This window comes from Cyanistes caeruleus, unplaced genomic scaffold, assembly GCF_971803275.1.
Source record: "Cyanistes caeruleus unplaced genomic scaffold, bCyaCae1.hap1.1 HAP1_SCAFFOLD_76, whole genome shotgun sequence".
NCBI lineage: Eukaryota > Metazoa > Chordata > Aves > Passeriformes > Paridae > Cyanistes > Cyanistes caeruleus.
The window spans coordinates 853,647-870,553 of NW_028255888.1; the positions used below are offsets into that span (position 1 = coordinate 853,647).

General features: G+C 51.0%; 1 protein-coding gene across 1 annotated transcript in view; it reads left to right on the plus strand.

The window, feature by feature from the left end:
- The window catches only part of LOC111944177 (uncharacterized), a 110,359-nt gene continuing 93,452 nt past the window's right edge, over nucleotides 1–16,907 (plus strand). The window contains 4 exon segments of the mRNA XM_086872755.1: nucleotides 1–52; nucleotides 239–673; nucleotides 7,519–7,523; nucleotides 15,394–15,792. Coding sequence (XP_086728881.1) covers nucleotides 1–52; nucleotides 239–673; nucleotides 7,519–7,523; nucleotides 15,394–15,792 — 891 coding nt within the window.

The window sequence follows — 16,907 nt, forward strand, 5'->3', positions numbered from 1 at the left end:
ATGGAGGAAGAGGCTACAAGGAAGAGGAAGATGCCCCAGGACACCCAGGCAGGTGAGGAGGAAGTCAGTGCCCCTTTCCCCCTCTCTCCTGCTCCATCTCCCAGCCCAGCATGGCCCCCAGCTGCAGGACAGTTCCGCTGCCAACGCCGTCCTGCTGTGGATGCACTGGAGGGATCTCCTTCCCCTTCCCTCTGGCACAGAGGTAAATCCCATCCTCTCCTTGTCCTTCCTCCCCCAGACAAGGAGCTGAGGATGGAGACCAGGGAGGACAAATCCCCACGGCAGAACCTCATGGAAGAGGCTGTTTTGAGCAGCTCCACATTCCAGGAATCTAATGGGGAGGAAAAGCCCTGGAGATCCCGCAGGAGGAGGGGCTCCAAACCCATCCCAGGGTGCTCTGAGGAGGAAAGATCCACCCTGTGCAGGGAAGGCGGCCGGAGATCCAGCCAGGGCTCTGAGCTGGTGGTCCATGAGCAGCTTCAGGATGGGGAGAAGTGCTACAAGTGCTTGGAGTGTGGGAAGAGCTTCAGCTACAGAAACAGCCTGATCCACCACCAGATGATCCACACTGGGGAATGGCCCTATGAGTGTGGGGAATGTGGGAAGGGCTTCAGCTGCAACTCCGACTGCATCCATCACCAGTGCATCCACACTGGGGAGAGGCCCTACGAGTGTCCCGAATGTGGGAAGAGGTTTCAGACCAGCTCTCATCTCCTCCAGCACCAGTGGATTCATACAGAGGAGAGGCCTTTCCACTGCCCCGACTGTGGTGGGGGCTTCAAGGACAACTCCAACCTCAATAGGCACCGGTGCATCCACACTGGGGAGAGGCCTTTCGAGTGTGGGGAATGTGGGAAGAGCTTCAGAAACAGCTCCTACCTGACCATCCACCAGAGGACCCACACTGGGGAACGGCCCTATGAGTGTGGGGAATGTGGGATGACCTTCAGCCAGAGGTCCCAACTAACCATTCACCAGATGATCCACACTGGGGAGAGGCCCTATGAGTGTCCCCAGTGTGGGAAGAGCTTCACCCAGAGCTCTCACTTGACCAAACACCAACAGAGGCACCAGTAAGGGAAGCACTGCGAGTGCCCCAAGTGCAGGAAGAGCTTTGTGTGCTGCCCCAACTCCATCCCCCATCAGAGGACCCACGTTGGGCAGAGCCCTGATGACCCACGTTCCCAGTGATCTGTGTTGGGAACACACTGGGCTGGTGGTCATTTTAGTTTGGTTTCAATTATCTTTTGGTTCATCTTCATCCTTGTAAAACAGACAAAATTGGGGTAAAAATCAACAAATTCATCAAAAGCATCTTAAACCTCACTTTTTACTAGTGTTTCAAGGGAATCTGGGATTTAGGGAGAAACTTGGGAGTTGTGGCGGTATTTGGTGGAGTTGTCTCCATTTCTTGGCACTCAAAGGGATGAGAGGGTTTGATCTGCCACCTCTAAACCACTCCAAAATTTTACCATTCCACAACCCCTCCGGGTGTGATGCCTTAAGTTTTAGCTTTCATATTTTTCATATTCTGCCCTGCCTAGGTTTGTAGTTTTGAACTTCATATTAAGTGTTGGTGAGCTCTCTTCACAGAGTAGGTAGACAAAACAATTCCTTTTCTAGCTTAATACCAAGGGCAGTCATTACAAGTTTCAGGCCCAAAAGCATAAACCAGGGTGGACTAAAGGAAGAAAACAAGGAGGATGGGACTTCATCATCTGAAGCTGTAATTGGACAATGAACTCAAATATGCAGATGGACCTAAGCTTACAAAAATGTGAGACCTTACGATCAGTTGTTCATCCATTTTTGTAGCCATTTTTGGTTGATCTTGGGTGTAGCCCTGGCCAGGCTCTTGTATACCCAAGGTATATCCTTTAAGGCCTTATAATAAACTTTATTCTTACCTCTGTGCAGCCTCTGTTCTAGGTCAGCCTTCTCAAGGCATCAGGTGGAATGGGATTGGAAGGGGACTGGGCGAAGTGGGATGCAAATCAGGAGGGGTGAGATGGGCATTGGGTGAGGCAGGATGGGTGGGATAGGGATTGGGAGGTGTGAAATGGGCAAAATAGGGGTTGGGAAGGAGGTCTTGATGTCCAGCAGAGATGAGATGGGTTGGCCTTGGGATTGGGGAGGTGCGGTGGGGTCTGGAATGAGACAGCCAAAGTTTGGGGATGATGAAGGGAGGGGGAGCCCATTACTGAGTGAGCTTTTGTGTGAGGTGCCCCTGCCCAGGGAGGCAAAGATTTGGTTTCAAATGAACATGATTAAAGTGAGAGGTGTGGGCAAGAGGGAATTCCATCCCTCTGCCTTGGAGTATGGGCCCTATGAGCCCAGGAAGAAATTCCACCCTGGACCCCTCATGGGATGGCAACCCAGGGATTTCTGATTGGGTTTGGGCCCCTGGTGTTTCTCCCTTGCTGTGTTCCCAGTGGTCCCTAACCTTGAACTCCACCCTGATTCTCCAAACCCATCTCCCTGCCTCTGTTCGGGGCTGTCTCTGGATCTGAGTTTGTTCCTGAGCTGGATAAATGTTTTCCTGAGCATAATCCCGTCTTGTTGGTGTCCCATGCCAGTTCCTGGTAACTATAGCCTCCCTGGACATGAACCTGCGGCCCTGGAATGCAAAACCCTGCAAAATTAAGACCCTCCCCAGACCTCCAAAATCCCCAAATTCCCTAAAATTCACCCAAAACTCCCCAAATTCCCTTAATTTCCCTATAATGCTCTTTTTGTCCCCCTTTGCTGCCTCTGCAGATGGTGTCTTGGGGACAACTCCAGGAATTTGGAGGGGATCTCTCCTCCTCTGCCACCCCCCAAAAACCCAGCACTTTTGTGAAAAAAAATCCCAACAATCCCTTGGATTCAAGGGGGTGTTCCCCCATTTTGTATGCATTTTGGGGGGGTTCCCCCCTAATTTGTCAGTGTTTTTTTGACATTTTTTGGTGGTTTTGGCATTTTTCAAAGTGAGCTTTTTTGGGGGGGGTTCCCCCAATTTTTTGGAGGTGGGTGCCTCAATTTTTTTCTGGGGGTTCACCCCCTCCCCCAATATTTCCTCCATTCCCCTCCCCCCTTTTTGGTGATTTTGGGGGAGAGGGTTGCAATTTTGGGGGGATTTTGGGGAAGGGTTGCTGTTTTTTGGGGGGTGTTCCCAGGTTTTGGAGTGGAATTGAGGAATTTGGTGGTTTGGGGGAAACCTTTGGAGCTCCTGGGGGGAATTTCGGGGTTTTAGGGCAGGAATTTAAGGATTTTTTTGTAACATTTGGGTGTTTGGGGGGAAATTTGGGGTTTTAGGGAGAACTTCGGGTTTTTTAGGGAGAGGATTTGGGGTTTGGGGTAAAAAAATTGGGGGTTTGGGGTGGAAAATTTGGTGGGATTGGGGGGAAAATTTTGGGGGGAGAATTTGAGTCTTGTGAGGATGTGGGACTTTTGGGAGAGTATAGGGGTTTTGGGGGTATTTGGAAGGAATTTTTGGATTTTTGGGGAGGAATTTGGTAGTTTTGGGGGGAAAATTCAGGGGTGCTGGCAGAGTTCTGATTTTGGGAAGGGGATTTGGGGAGGATTTTTTGGGTTTTGGGGGAATCTCCACTAATGGGGAGGAGTCCTGATCACAGTGAGGAGCTGCATTTTGGGGAGGCCTGAATTTGGGGAGGGGTCTCAGGGAGGATTCCTGATTTTGGGGTGGGATGTGGGGGGATTTTCCAGTGATGGGGAGGTTTCTTGGGGGTGGGATTTTGGGAGGAGTCTCATTGGGGGACCATCCTGAGCTGGAAGCAGGGGGGACGTTGGGAGGGGAATTTGGGTAGTGTAAGAAATGGAAATAATTTGTGCTAACTAAATTGTAACTATTTGGAAAGTTATTACTAGAAGCAATCAGGGGAATTGGTGTTGCAAGGCAGATGGACCCCTTTACAGATACTACATGTTAAAATTAAGATACCGGATGTAGTTTTGAGATAAGTAATGTCCCAAGAGAAAATTGACCATGAGATGGACAAAATTGGAATGACTTCAGGCATAGGCCTGAAAATTATGAAGTGTAAGACTAATTAGTGGAACACAATGCTTACTTACATAACACAATGCTTAGTACGCACACAAAACCTGCAAGGTTATCTGGAGGACAACAAGGATGAGTGTAAGCCTTTGTCCAAAGACCACCAAAAGAAGACTGAAGACCCCCTAACAAAAAGTGAAACATGCGCCGTGAAGAACAGTGATGTAAAATTAAAGAATCAGAAATAGGAAGAGACTTACGGGAAACATGAATGAATATGTATAAGCATACAGTATATAAGTTTAGTTTGAATTGCTTTGTTTTATATGTGAGGTAGGGTGAGAAGTCCTCCCCATAACCCGTTCAGTTTTGCTAGTGCTTTAATCATTCTTAATTATTGGCAAGCTATATTCATATCTATATATCTATATATCTATATATCTATATATCTATATATCTATATATCTATATATCTATATATCTATATATATATCTGTATGATATATATATATATATATCTGTATGTGTGGGGGTGTGTGCATATACGTGTGTATATATATATATATATATATATGAACATATTCACTAAATTGTACTCTTTTGCTAAATTGTATTCCTTTGCATCAAATTGCTATTCAATCCACTAAATTGTACTCTTTTATTTAATTGTTTTCTTGTATTCAATTCACTAAATTGTATAATTTTTTTTTTCTTATTGTTAAACTGCTGTTAACCCAATAGACCTAGTCGTCCAAATTTCAATTTCATTTATGACACTGCCCTTGGGTGAGTTATATCCACAGCGAGAGGGAGGAGGAGATGATCCCACCCATGGCTGCTGCTGGGTCCAGACATTTGGTGAGATAAAGCTGAGCCAGAGCTTCAGCATCTCTCCCAAAATCACAGAATCACAGAATGCCTTGCCTTGGAAGAGACCTTAAAGTTCATCTCATTCCACCACTTGCCATGGGCAGGGACACCTTCCACTATCCCAGGCTGCTCCAAGCCCTGTCCAACCTGGCCTTGGACACTTCCAGGGATCCAGGGGCAGCCATGGATTCTCTGGGCAAGCTCTGATCTCTGCCCAGGTGAGCAGGGTCAGGACCCAAGGGAACAGCTGGAGCTGGGCCAGAGCAGGGCTGGGGATCAGCAAAAGCTTCTTCCACCACAGGGGGCTGGGGCACTGCCCAGGCTCCCCAGGGAATGGGCACGGCCCCGAGGCTGCCGCAGCTCCAGGAGCCTTTGGCCAGCGCTGCCAGGGATGCACAGGCTGCGATTGTTGGGGTGTCTGTGCAGGGCCGGGGGCTGCACTCCATGATCCCGATGGGTCCCAGATCCCAGCTCAGCCCCTTGTGCAACTCTCACCCTTTGGCTCAGCCTTTGTGTCCCCTGGAGGCGCTGGCAGAGCTGATGGGGTGGGGCAGGAGCGGGGCAGCCCCGGTGTTCCCCTGGCAGTGACACCACAGCCATGGCAGCCCCAGCGTTCCCCTGGCAGTGACACCACAGCTGGGGCAGCCCCAGCGTTCCCCTGGCAGTGACACCACAGCCATGGCAGCCCCAGCGTTCCCTCCCTGGAGATGCTCCAAGGGAAGCGTCCAGAGCTGCATCCAGTCAGTGGAACTGAGCGGCCACTGAGCACCCCCTGCCTGGGCTGCTGTGGATTCCTCTGCAGACAGCTCAGGGAAGGTCCCCTTGGCCACCCACACAGTGCCACAGACAAGTGTCACACACAGTTACAGAGCTCTGCCCAGAGCTGACAGCAGGAATCAATTAAAAAAAAAAAAATTAAAAAATTAAAACCACCAAAAAAAACAAGAAAAAGAGGACTCCTCCCAGCAGATCCTTTCCATCCTTCAGTTTTCACGTCTGCATGTGCACAAGACCTGGGGCTGCAAAAAATGAGGTTTCATTGGCACATTTGCAGGAAAAGCAGGTTTAGGGCAGGTTATCAGCAGAACTGTTCTCAGCTGGGTGAAAAAGGCCCCTTTGGCAGCCGCAGGGCCATTGAAAATGCAGATCCTTAGGCCATGGGGGAGAAAAGGGCTCTGAATTCCCCTCCCCTGACACACAAACCCTGCTCCCAAGCTGCTCCCCACACAGGATTCTACTGGAAGACTGTGGAAAGCTGAGAGTTGACTTTGGCTTCTCCATGTTCCGTGTCCTAAAGCTGCTGGGGAGAAGAAATTTAGGGTCAACTCCACTGGCACAATCCCTCCTGGCCCAGGGCACAGCCCCAGGAAGGTCTTTGCTCCTCGCTCGGCCCTCCCTGAGGAGGCTGGCAGGGCTTGCAGTTTTATGGCATTTGTCCTTGCTGCCCTTCATGTCCCACTACCCCACAAAGAGCCCCGAGCCACCCGTGAGGGACAGGCCCTGCTGGGCCAGGCCTGGGCTCAGGGCTTGGCCTTTCTGCTTCCTCCAACCCAGCCAGGGCTGGCTCAGCATTGCAGTTGCCTGTGCTGTGCCCCAGGCTCGCTCGGCCCCTGCTGGAAAGGGACCTGAGGTACCTCGATCCCCTCGGGCAGTGCATGGGAGAAAACAACTAGCTTCCCAGGAGGGGGGAAACAAACTTTTACTTGCAAAATTTAGAGAATGAAATACTTGGGAAATCATAAAGTGACATGGAATTACAGTAAAGCACTTCACAGAGCACTGACTAAGCAAACTCTAATCCATCCAACTTCAAGTTATACAGATTTGGAGAAAAGGAATTCAAGAGAGAGGGACAGAGATCCACAGTCAGCCTTGGATCCAGCGCCATCTCAGCTGCTGTGAGCTCCGGGGCTGTGGCACATGTCAGTGTCTGTAAGAGACGCTTTCGGGGTGTGGACGTTCCGGGACACGGCAGAGACCTCTATAATCGAGTTAGATGTCAGTAGTTTATTTCAGGGCGTGGGAGAGAGAGAGAACCTGCTAGGAGCCAGCAGATGAAGCTCAAAGCAGGCTCAGAGGGAACAATACAAAAGGGAGTAAAATATGAATACATGAGTTCAAGACTTAAGATAGCTAAGAAAGAGAGTAGCAGAACAGAAGTGAGAGAGCTGGGAAAAGAGCATAAAGAAGAGAAGTAAAAAGAGCAGGAAAAAGAGCGTAGAGAAAGTGAGGCAAGAGAGACAAGAGAGCGTAGCAAGAGAGCGAGCTCTCCTTTACAGTTGCTTATATAACCTATACATTGAATATTTTATTCCTTCACTAACCAATCTTTCTAAGTATACTAATACAGTAACATTTGTGTGTGACCTATAGAAATCGCTGCTTTTGCATATTTTTAGTTATCTCAGGGTCCTTCAGACCTTTCCTTATAAGGCTGGGAAGAGGGGTCTTAGCTTAGTTTTACTGGGGGAAAGAATGTGTTCTGGCATACCAGACCGGCTTCTTTCAATTATTCAAACTGTTCTTTCATTTGTATTTCTTCCTTAGCCTTTCTGGCTAAGGAGTCATATTTATAATTTCTTTCTAATTCTACCTTCCCAACAAGTGTCACACCCGTGTCACAGCCTCACCTGCTGTGGTTCCTCTCCCAGGTGGGGTTTTTGGGGTGCCAGGGGCTTGGCAGCCACTTTGGGGCTGGAGCAGAGGCTGCAGTGGCTGGGCTAGGGCAGAGACTGCACCACCCATTCAGAACTTGTTCTGCCCCCCAAACACACACTGGAGATGTCTGGGACCATTCATCATTTCTCTGCTCTCCAGCACCAAGGCAACGCACTCTGGCTGCAGCTCTGAGCTCATGCCCATGGCAACTACCCCTGACAATGGGGCTCCATGGAGCTGCTCTCAGGAACCCCCCAAGAGCTGGGGAGTGCCCCAGAACTGCCTCAGAAATGTGGGATACCCCAAAATCTCTTCAGGAATGTGGAATATCCAAAAACTCACTCAGTAACGGACATGCCTTCCCTTCATCATTCCCAAACTTTGGCTGTCTCATTGCAGGCCCCACTCCACATCCCCAATCCCAACCCCAACCCATCCCATCCCTGCTGGACATCAAGACCCCCTTCCCAAGCCTGATTTCCCCCATTTCACACCTCCCAAACTCCATCACACCTATCCTGCCCCACCCAATGCCCATGTCACACCCCCGATCTGCATCCCACTTCACCCAATCCCCTTCCAACCCCATTCCACCTGATGCCTTCAGAAGGCTGACCTAGAACAGAGGCTAGACAGAGTTAAGAATAAAATTTATTAAAAGGCCTTAAAGGATATACCTTAGGCAGTACAAGAGCCTGCCCAGGGCTACACCCCAAATGGACCAAAAACGGTCAAAAGAAAACCAAAACCAAACAACTCATCACGAGGTCTCACATTTTTGTAAGTTGAGGTCCATCTGCATATTTGGGTTCATGGTCCAATTATAGCTTCAGATGATGAAGTCCTGTCCTTGTTTTCTCTCTTCAGTCCACCCTTGTTTATGCTTTTGAGCCTGCAACTTGTAATGATTGTCCTGGGTATCAAGCTAGAAAAGGAATTGTTTTGTCTACCTACTCTGTGAAGAGAGCTCAGTAACAAAACAGGAAGTTCAAAACTACAAACCTAGACAGTGCAAAATATGAAAAATATGAAAGCTAAAACTTAAGGCATCACACCCGGAGGGGTTGTGGAATCCAATAGTTTTGAGTGGCACTGTGCAGTGGCATTGAGTGGTTTTGAGGTGACAGATAAAACTCTCGTTGCTTTGAGTGCCAAAAAATGGAGAAAACTCCACCAAATAGCTCCACAACCCCCAAGTATTTCCCTGAATACCAGATTACCTTGAAGCACTAGTAAAACATGAGGTTCTAGATGCCTTTGATAAATTTATAGACTTTTACCCCAGTTTTGTCTGTTTTAAAGGGATAAAGATGAATCAAAAGATAATCGGAACAAAACAAAAGGACCACCAGCCCAGTGTCTTCCTAACACAGATCACTGGGAACGTGGGTCATCAGGGCTCTGCCCAACGTGGGTCCTCCCATGGGGGATGGAGCTGGAGCAGCATATGAAGCTCTTCCTGCACTTGGGGCACTCACAGGGCTTCCCTTAGTGGTGCCTCTGTTGGTGTTTGGTCAAGTGAGAGCTCTGGGTGAAGCTCTTCCCACACTGCGGACACTCATAGGGCCTCTCCCCGCTGTGGCTGCGCCGGTGGGAGATGAGGTGGGAGTTTCGCTTGAAGCCCTTCCCGCAGTCAGGGCAGCGGAAGGGCCTCTCCTCTGTGTGAATCCGCTGGTGCATGAGGAGAGTGGAGCTGATGCGAAACCTCTCCCCACACTGGAGACATTCGTAGGGCCTCTCCCCAGTGTGGATCATCTGGTGAATGGTCAGTTGGGACCTCTGGCTGAAGGTCATCCCACATTCCCCACACTCATAGGGCCGTTCCCCAGTGTGGGTCCTCTGGTGGATGGTCAGGTAGGAGCTGTTTCTGAAGCTCTTCCCACACTGGGGACACTCGTAGGGCCTCTCCCCAGTGTGGATCTGCTGGTGCCTGACGAGGGTGGAATTGTGCTTGAAGCCCTCCCCACAGTCAGGGCAGCAGAAGGGCTTCTCATCTGTGTGAATACGCTGGTGCACGAGGAGATGAGAGCTCCTCTGAAACCTCTTCCCACACTCGGGACACTCGTAGGGCCTCTCCCCAGTGTGGCTGCGCTGGTGACGGATGAATTTGGAGTTGCAGCTGAAGCCCTTCCCACATTCCCCACACTCATAGGCCCATTCCCCAGTGTGAATCATCTGGTGGCGGATCAGTTTGCTGCTCGAGCTGAAGCTCTTCCCACACTCCAAGCACTTGTAGGGCTTCGCCCCATCCTGAAGCTGCTCATGGACCGCCAGCTCAGAGCCCCAGCTGGATCTCTGACTGCCTTCCCGGCACAGGGTGGGTCTTTCCTCCTCAGAGCACCCTGGGATGGGTTTGGATCCCCTCCTCCTGCGGGATCTCCAGGGATTTTCCTCCCCATTAGATTCCTGGAATGTGGAGCCGCTCAAGTCAGCCTCTTCCATGAGGTTTTGCTGTGAGGATTTGTCCTCCCTTGTCTCCATCCTCAGCTCCTTGTCTGGGGGAGGAAGGACAAGGAGAGGATGGGATTTGCCTCCGTGACAGAGGGAAGGGGAAGGAGATCCCCCCAGTGCGTCCCCGGCAGGACGGCGTCGGCAGCGGGGTTGTCCTGCAGCCGGGGCCATGCTGGGCTGGGAGATGGAGCAGGAGAGAGGGAAAGGGGCACTGACTTCCTCCTCACCTGCCTGGGTGTCCTGGGGCATCTTCCTCTTCCTCACAGCCTCCTCTTCCATCTGGACAAGGTCTGGGAATGAGAAATCGTGGTTTGGGAGAAAACAAGGAATGAGCACAATGAGTTTGAATGTCTCTTGGCCCAAGTCCCTCTCTAGAAGCCACTGGATATCTGAGGTGTCTTGGTTTGAAAGGAAAGGTGTTTGCTAGGGAAGGCAGAAACCTCCACTGAAATTGATAAAAATGTAAGCAACAACCCCCTCCGAATTATTATAATCTTGATATCAAAGTGCTCTCAAATATTGATATAGGAAGATAGATAACAGTTATTTACTAAAGAAAGGAAAATGAAAATGCAGCAGTACAAAAAAAAAACCAAAAAAACAAACCAACAAAAAAACAACTCACTGAGAGAATCAGAATACAACCTGACACCCTGTTGGTCAGGGTGTTGGAAGCAGTCTTATCCAAATTTAAGATTAAATGGTGGCTGCAGTCCACATGGAGTGACAGATGTGGTTCTGTTGAAGCAATGATCCCATAGAAGGGTGTAGCTTACCTCTGAAATTCTGGTGCTGTAGATGCGTCTTCTCTCTCCTCTGGGATACAAGTGGAGAAAGACTGCCTGTGGTGTTCTGATGCTCAGATTATATCTAGGCAGGAATGGCCCAGGATGCTCCTGGGTAGAGCATCTCACAATGGAATGTTGTCATTTTATCAGTATTGCAGTGAGACTCAATGGCCCATTACCAGAAGATATCCCCCTGGGGGAGGATGGGTGGTGGGAGACATAAAGAAAATTGCCTCACCAGGTTTTAACAGCTGGCCCATTAACAGAAGATATCCCCCAGTTATGAGTGTTGGGTCATGGAGGAGATAATGAAAACTGCCCCACCAGGTTTTAAAAGATGGTGATAGAATACATACTTTTGGTTACATCTTGCATTGCAACCCAAGACATGGGGTCTATAAAAACCTCCCAAACACCAAGATTCAGCCCTGAAAATGCCTTCCACGAGTTCCCCATCTCTGGTCTCCCTCTTTTGGTGTTCACGGTTTCCTCCTTGTCCCAGCTGCTGGGGATCACGCTTGTACTGGGGGTCCTCTGTCTACTCAGTCCCTGACCTCTTCAGGCTGCTGGGAGTGCCAGGAATTTGAAATGTTCCCCCTATTTCTGTCTCCTCACTTAGGGATGCTGGTGTCCCCCAGTATCCCCCCAAGGGGCATTTTCCACTCAGCTCTGGAGTTCTTCATTCTCCAAACATCCTCCCCAAAAAACCCAACCCCTGAGGGACCCCTCAGGATATCTGGGCCGAGCTCCCCCTCCCCAGGCACCTGTCGGATTGAGGGGTGGGGGATGATGATCCCACAAGTAGGGGGTTATGAATTCAGGGAGTGCTCAACCTCGTGGTTCCTTCTATTTTTCCTGATCCACTTTTGTCCCTCCTTCAGGCTGAAGAAGCTGCTCAAGGAATCAGAAGCAAAACTCCAAGACCCTTGGAGCTTCAATCGGCCCCACTGAGGGCAGGGACTGCCAAAGGCTCCCCAGGCACTGGTGAGAGCAGATTCTGGAGGCCAGGATTGCCGGGAGCCAAAGGCTCTGAGCAGGGAACTGCAATGCTGAGCCAGCCCTGGCTGGGTTGGAGGAAGCAGAAAGGCCAAGCCCTGAGCCCAGGCCTGGCCCAGCAGGGCCTGTCCCTCACGGGTGGCTCAGGGCTCTCTGTGGGGCAGTGGGATGTGAGGGGCAGCAAGGACAAATGCCATAAACCTGTGTGACATTCTAGATCCTTATGGTACCAAGGGGCCAGTGGGACACTGTGGGAAGTTGTGGAACCAAGGGGATCATTTTGGCATTCTTGGGCCCATAGAACCAAGGAACCAGTGGGACCCTCTGGGGCCTTATGGAAACAAGATGCCACTGTGAGCCTGCAGGGCTGTAACAGCCCAGAACACTTCAATGCTGGTGGTAACCAAAGGTTCCTGTGCTTGAGTTTAGTGCACAGGAGGAACACCAACCAGATATTCTCAGAATGGACAGATGCAAAGAATATTCTTGGTAGGAAGGGACCCACAAGGACCATCAAGTCCAATTCCTAAGTGAATAGCCCCACAAGGATTGAACCCACAACCTCGGTGATGCTGGCACCATTCTCTGACCAACTGAGCAAAAAGGTCAAAATGATACAAAATTTAACTGGCAGAATATAGACAATCATGGAACTATGCAAAGGGTTTAATACAACATTAAACTGAACATACAACTCTTACCATAGCATTAAGTTTACTAACTTAGCCCATTTAACCTAAAAAGTGTTAACCCTTAAGATTTTGGGTAACATTAAGATATCCAAAAATGTTCCAGGTACGTAGGATAAGAAGGAGAAGAAAAAGAGACCAGAAAGACAGAAGATCTACAGAAAAACATTTCCAGGATGATCCTGGCCACTCCCAGTACAATTGCAGTCACTCTCAGGTATGAGCTGTTGCACTCAGTCACTCCCAGTATGGTTCCAGTCAACCCCAGATCCTCCCAGCATGATTCCAGTCATGGCCAGAGTGACTCCCTGTCACTCTCAGGATGGGCCCAGTTGCTCCCAGTCACCTCCAGCATGCTTCCAGTCACAGCCAGCACCTTTCCATTCCATTTGCTCCCAGTAGGATCCCAGTTAGTTCCACTGGGATCCCAGTATGACCCCAGCATGGGCACAGCTGCTCCCATGATTATCCAGTGTGGTTCCAGTTGCTCCCATTTACCTGCACTGTGGTTTCAGTCTCTCCCAGTCTATCCCAGTCACTCTCAGTCACTCCTCTGGTGCTTCCAGCCTGATCCCAGTTGCTCCCAGCCACTCCCAGTCATCCTGAGTGCAGTTACAGTTGCTGCCAGTATGGTCCCAGTCTTGCCCAGCATGGCCCAGCTGCTCCCACTGTGTTCCCGGCAGGATGCCAGTTGCCCTCAGCATGGTTCCAGTTGCTCCCTGTTCCTCCCAGTGTGATCCCAGTTGCACCCAGTTGCCCCCAGTATAGTCCCAGTCCCTCCCCAGATGATCCCAGCCGCTCCCAGCATGGTCCCAGTCACGCTCAGTTGCACCCAGTGCAGACCCAGTCACTCCTACTTGTTCCCAGTTGTCTGCAGCACAGGGTCCCAGTTGTCCCCAGCACAGTTCCCATTGTTCCCAGTGTGTTCCCAGTCATCCCCAGTATGGTCACAGACACCCCCAGTATATCCCATTTGCCCTCAGCATGTCCATAGCCATTCCCAGACACTCCTAGTAATCCCAGTCAAGTGCTTCTTATCCCAGTATGATATCAGGCCCAGTATATCCCAGCTGAGCATTCCCTGAATTCACAGCCTCCCATCCGTGGGATCGTCACCCCGCCATCCCACAGGTGACTGGGGAGGGCAAGCTCGGCCCAGATATCCTGGGGGGTTCCTGGGTTGCGTTTTGGGGCGGGGGGGATGTTTGGAAAATGAAGAACTCCAGAGCTGAGTGGAAAATGCCCCCTGGGGGGACATTGGGGGTTCCCAGTGGCGGCTGCTGGCAGAGGCAGTCTCGAGGAGCAGAGCTCTGTGACCCCCAGGACCCCAAAGTGGGGAGCCCAGAGAGGGGGACAGCCGCGATTCGCGGGACCCTCAACAGCCTGGAGAGGGGCGGGGGGGGGGGGTGTCTCCACGGACCCCCTGCAACCCCAAGAAGAGAATAAGGGGAGCAGGGACCCTGGGACCCCAAAAACTTCCAGCATCCCTAAGTGTTGAGATGGAAACAGGGGAAATTTTTAGATTCCTGGCACTCCCAGCATCCTGAAGAGGTCAGGGACTGAGTAGACAGAGGACCCCCAGTACACACATGACCCAAAGGAGCTGGGACAAGGAGGAAACCCTGAACAGCAAAAGGGAGAAAACAGAGGTGGGGAATTCCTGGAAGGCATTTTCAGGGCTGAATTTTGGTGGTGTAAAATTTTTATGGACCCCATGTCTTGGGTTACAATGCAAGATGTAACCAAAAGTATGTATTTTATCACCATCTGTTAAAACCTGGTGGGGCAGTTTTCTTTATCTCTTTCATCACCCATCCCTCATAATGGGGGGGATGTCTTCTGTTAATGGGCCAGCTGTTAAAACCTGGTGAGGCAGTTTTCTTTATCTCTCCCACCACCCATCCTCCCCCCAGGGGGATAGCTTCTGGTAATGGGCCATTGAGTCTCACTGCAATAGTGATAAAATGACATCAGCCCATTGTGAGATGCTCCACCCAGGGAGAGGAGCCAAATTTGTGGGAAGTTTGTGGAATTTCGTGGGATTTTTGTGGAATTTTGAGGGATTTTTATGAGATTTGAAGAATTTTGAAAGATTTTTCTTCGACTGTGTGCAAATTGGAGGAGATTTTGTGGGATGTTTCTGTAATTCTGAAGGGGTTGTTGCTTACATTTTTATCAATTTCCGTGGAGGTTTCTGCCTTCCCTAGCAAACACCTTTCCTTTCAAACCAAGACACCTCAGATATCCAGTGGCTTTCTAGAGAGGGACTTGGGCCAAGAGACATTCAAACTCATTGTGCTCATTCCTTGTTTTCTCACAAACCAGGATTTCTCATTCCCAGACCTTGTCCAGATGGAAGAGGAGGCTGTGAGGAAGAGGAAGATGCCCCAGGACACCCAGGCAGGTGAGGAGGAAGTCAGTGCCCCTTTCCCTCTCTCCTGCTCCATCTCCCAGCCCAGCCTGGCCCTGGCTGCAGGACAACCCCGCTGCTGACACTGTCCTACCGGGGACGCACTGGGGGGGATCTCCTTCCCCTTCCCTCTGGCACGGAGGCAAATCCCATCCTCTCCTTGTCCTTCCTCCCTCAGACATGGAGCTGAGGATGGAGACCAGGGAGGACAAATCCCCATGGCAGAACCTCATGGAAGAGGCTGATTTGAGCAGCTCCACAGCGCAAAAATCAAACGGGGAGGAAAATCCCTGGAGATCCCACAGGAGGAGGGGATCCAAACCCATCCCAGGGTGCTCTGAGGAGGAAAGACCCACCCTGTGCAGGGAAGGTGGCCGGAGATCCAGCTGGGGCTCTGAGCTGGTGGTCCATGAGCAGCTTCACAAAGGGCAGAAACACTACAAGTGCTTGGAGTGTGGGAAGAGCTTCCGCCACAGCAACAGCCTGATCCAGCATCAGATGATCCACACTGGGGATTGGGCCTATGAGTGTGAGAAATGTGGGAAGGGCTTCAGCTTCAACTCCCAACTCATCATCCACCAGCGCATCCACACTGGGGAGAGGCCCTACGAGTGTCCCGAGTGTGGGAAGAGGTTTCAGAGGAGCTCTCATCTCCTCGTGCACCAGCGGATTCACACAGATGAGAAGCCCTTCTGCTGCCCTGACTGTGGGGAGGGCTTCAAGCACAATTCCACCCTCGTCAGGCACCGGCGGATCCACACTGGGGAGAGGCCTTATGAATGTGGGGAATGTGGGAAGAGCTTCAGCCCAAGCTCCAGCCTCAGTACCCACAAACTCATGCACATTGGGGAGAGGCCCTACGAATGTCCCCAGTGTGGGAAGAGCTTCTCCAGGCACTCTCACTTGATCAAACACCAACGGAGGCACCAGTAAGTGCCTCCACCAAGCCCTGCTAAAGCCCCAAATGCAGCAAGAGCTCTGTCCATGGCTCCAGCTCCAGAGGATCCATGTTGGGAAGTGACCTGGTGACTTTGTGATCCATGTTCCATGTGATCCATGCTGAGAACACCCCTGTACCTTTTCCTGCCTGTGGCAATGACATGATTTGGGATCAAAGAATGTGAGGGTATGGCCATGGCCCTGTCATTATATTCAATCCCATCTCAGGTCATTGCCAGGGGCAGGAAAAGGACTCACCAGAGGAGAAGGGTGTCATTTCCTGGCAGGAGGAAATACATGTCCAGGAAGAGCCAGTAGGTGGTGTTTACTTTTCCCTGTAAATAGTTTGTCTTATCCCTTCTGTAATCCAAATTGTTTCTCTTCCTGTTCGTTCCTTATCTTGTTTCTATTCTCAATAAATTGTTCTTATCCGAGCCTGGGATCTTTGCCTTTTGTGTTTTCCATTGGAGGCGGGAGGGAAGTGAGCGGCAGCGCGAATTTAGCGGGAGCAGGAAATTGGGGAATCCCATTCCTGAAGCCCAGCCCATGGAATCCGAGCATCCCAGCTGGTGCCAGGCCTGGTTGCCGTGGCAGCAGCCTTGGGAGCGGGTCCCTGGCTGGGGGCTGCAGGAACCTCTTCCCTCTGGTGCCCAGGGACAGGAGTGGAGGGAGCAGCTGGCGCTGAGCCAGGCAGGTTTAAGCTGGATGTGAGGAAAAGGTTTTTCCCCCGAGGCTGCTGGGGCACTGAACAGGCTCCTCAGGGAGGGCTCCCAGCTCCAGGGCTGGCTGAGCTCCAGCAGCACTTGGCCAGTGCTGCCAGGCCCAGGCTGGGATTGTTGGGGTGTCCTGTGCAGGGCCAGCAGTTGGACTGGAGGATCCCCATGGGTCCCTCCCAACTCAGCCAATTCTGTGGCTCTGTGATCCCATGAGCCTGGGGATGGGACTGCAAATGGTTACCATGGCAACGGGCTCTGGCTCCAGGCCTGAGCTGGTGTCCATGGCAACAACTGAGGCATGGGGTCTTCATGGAGCTGCCAAGGGACTGACCATAGCAACAGGGGACTGTGATGGTTGCCATGGAAACAGACCATAGGTACAGCTGGCTGCAA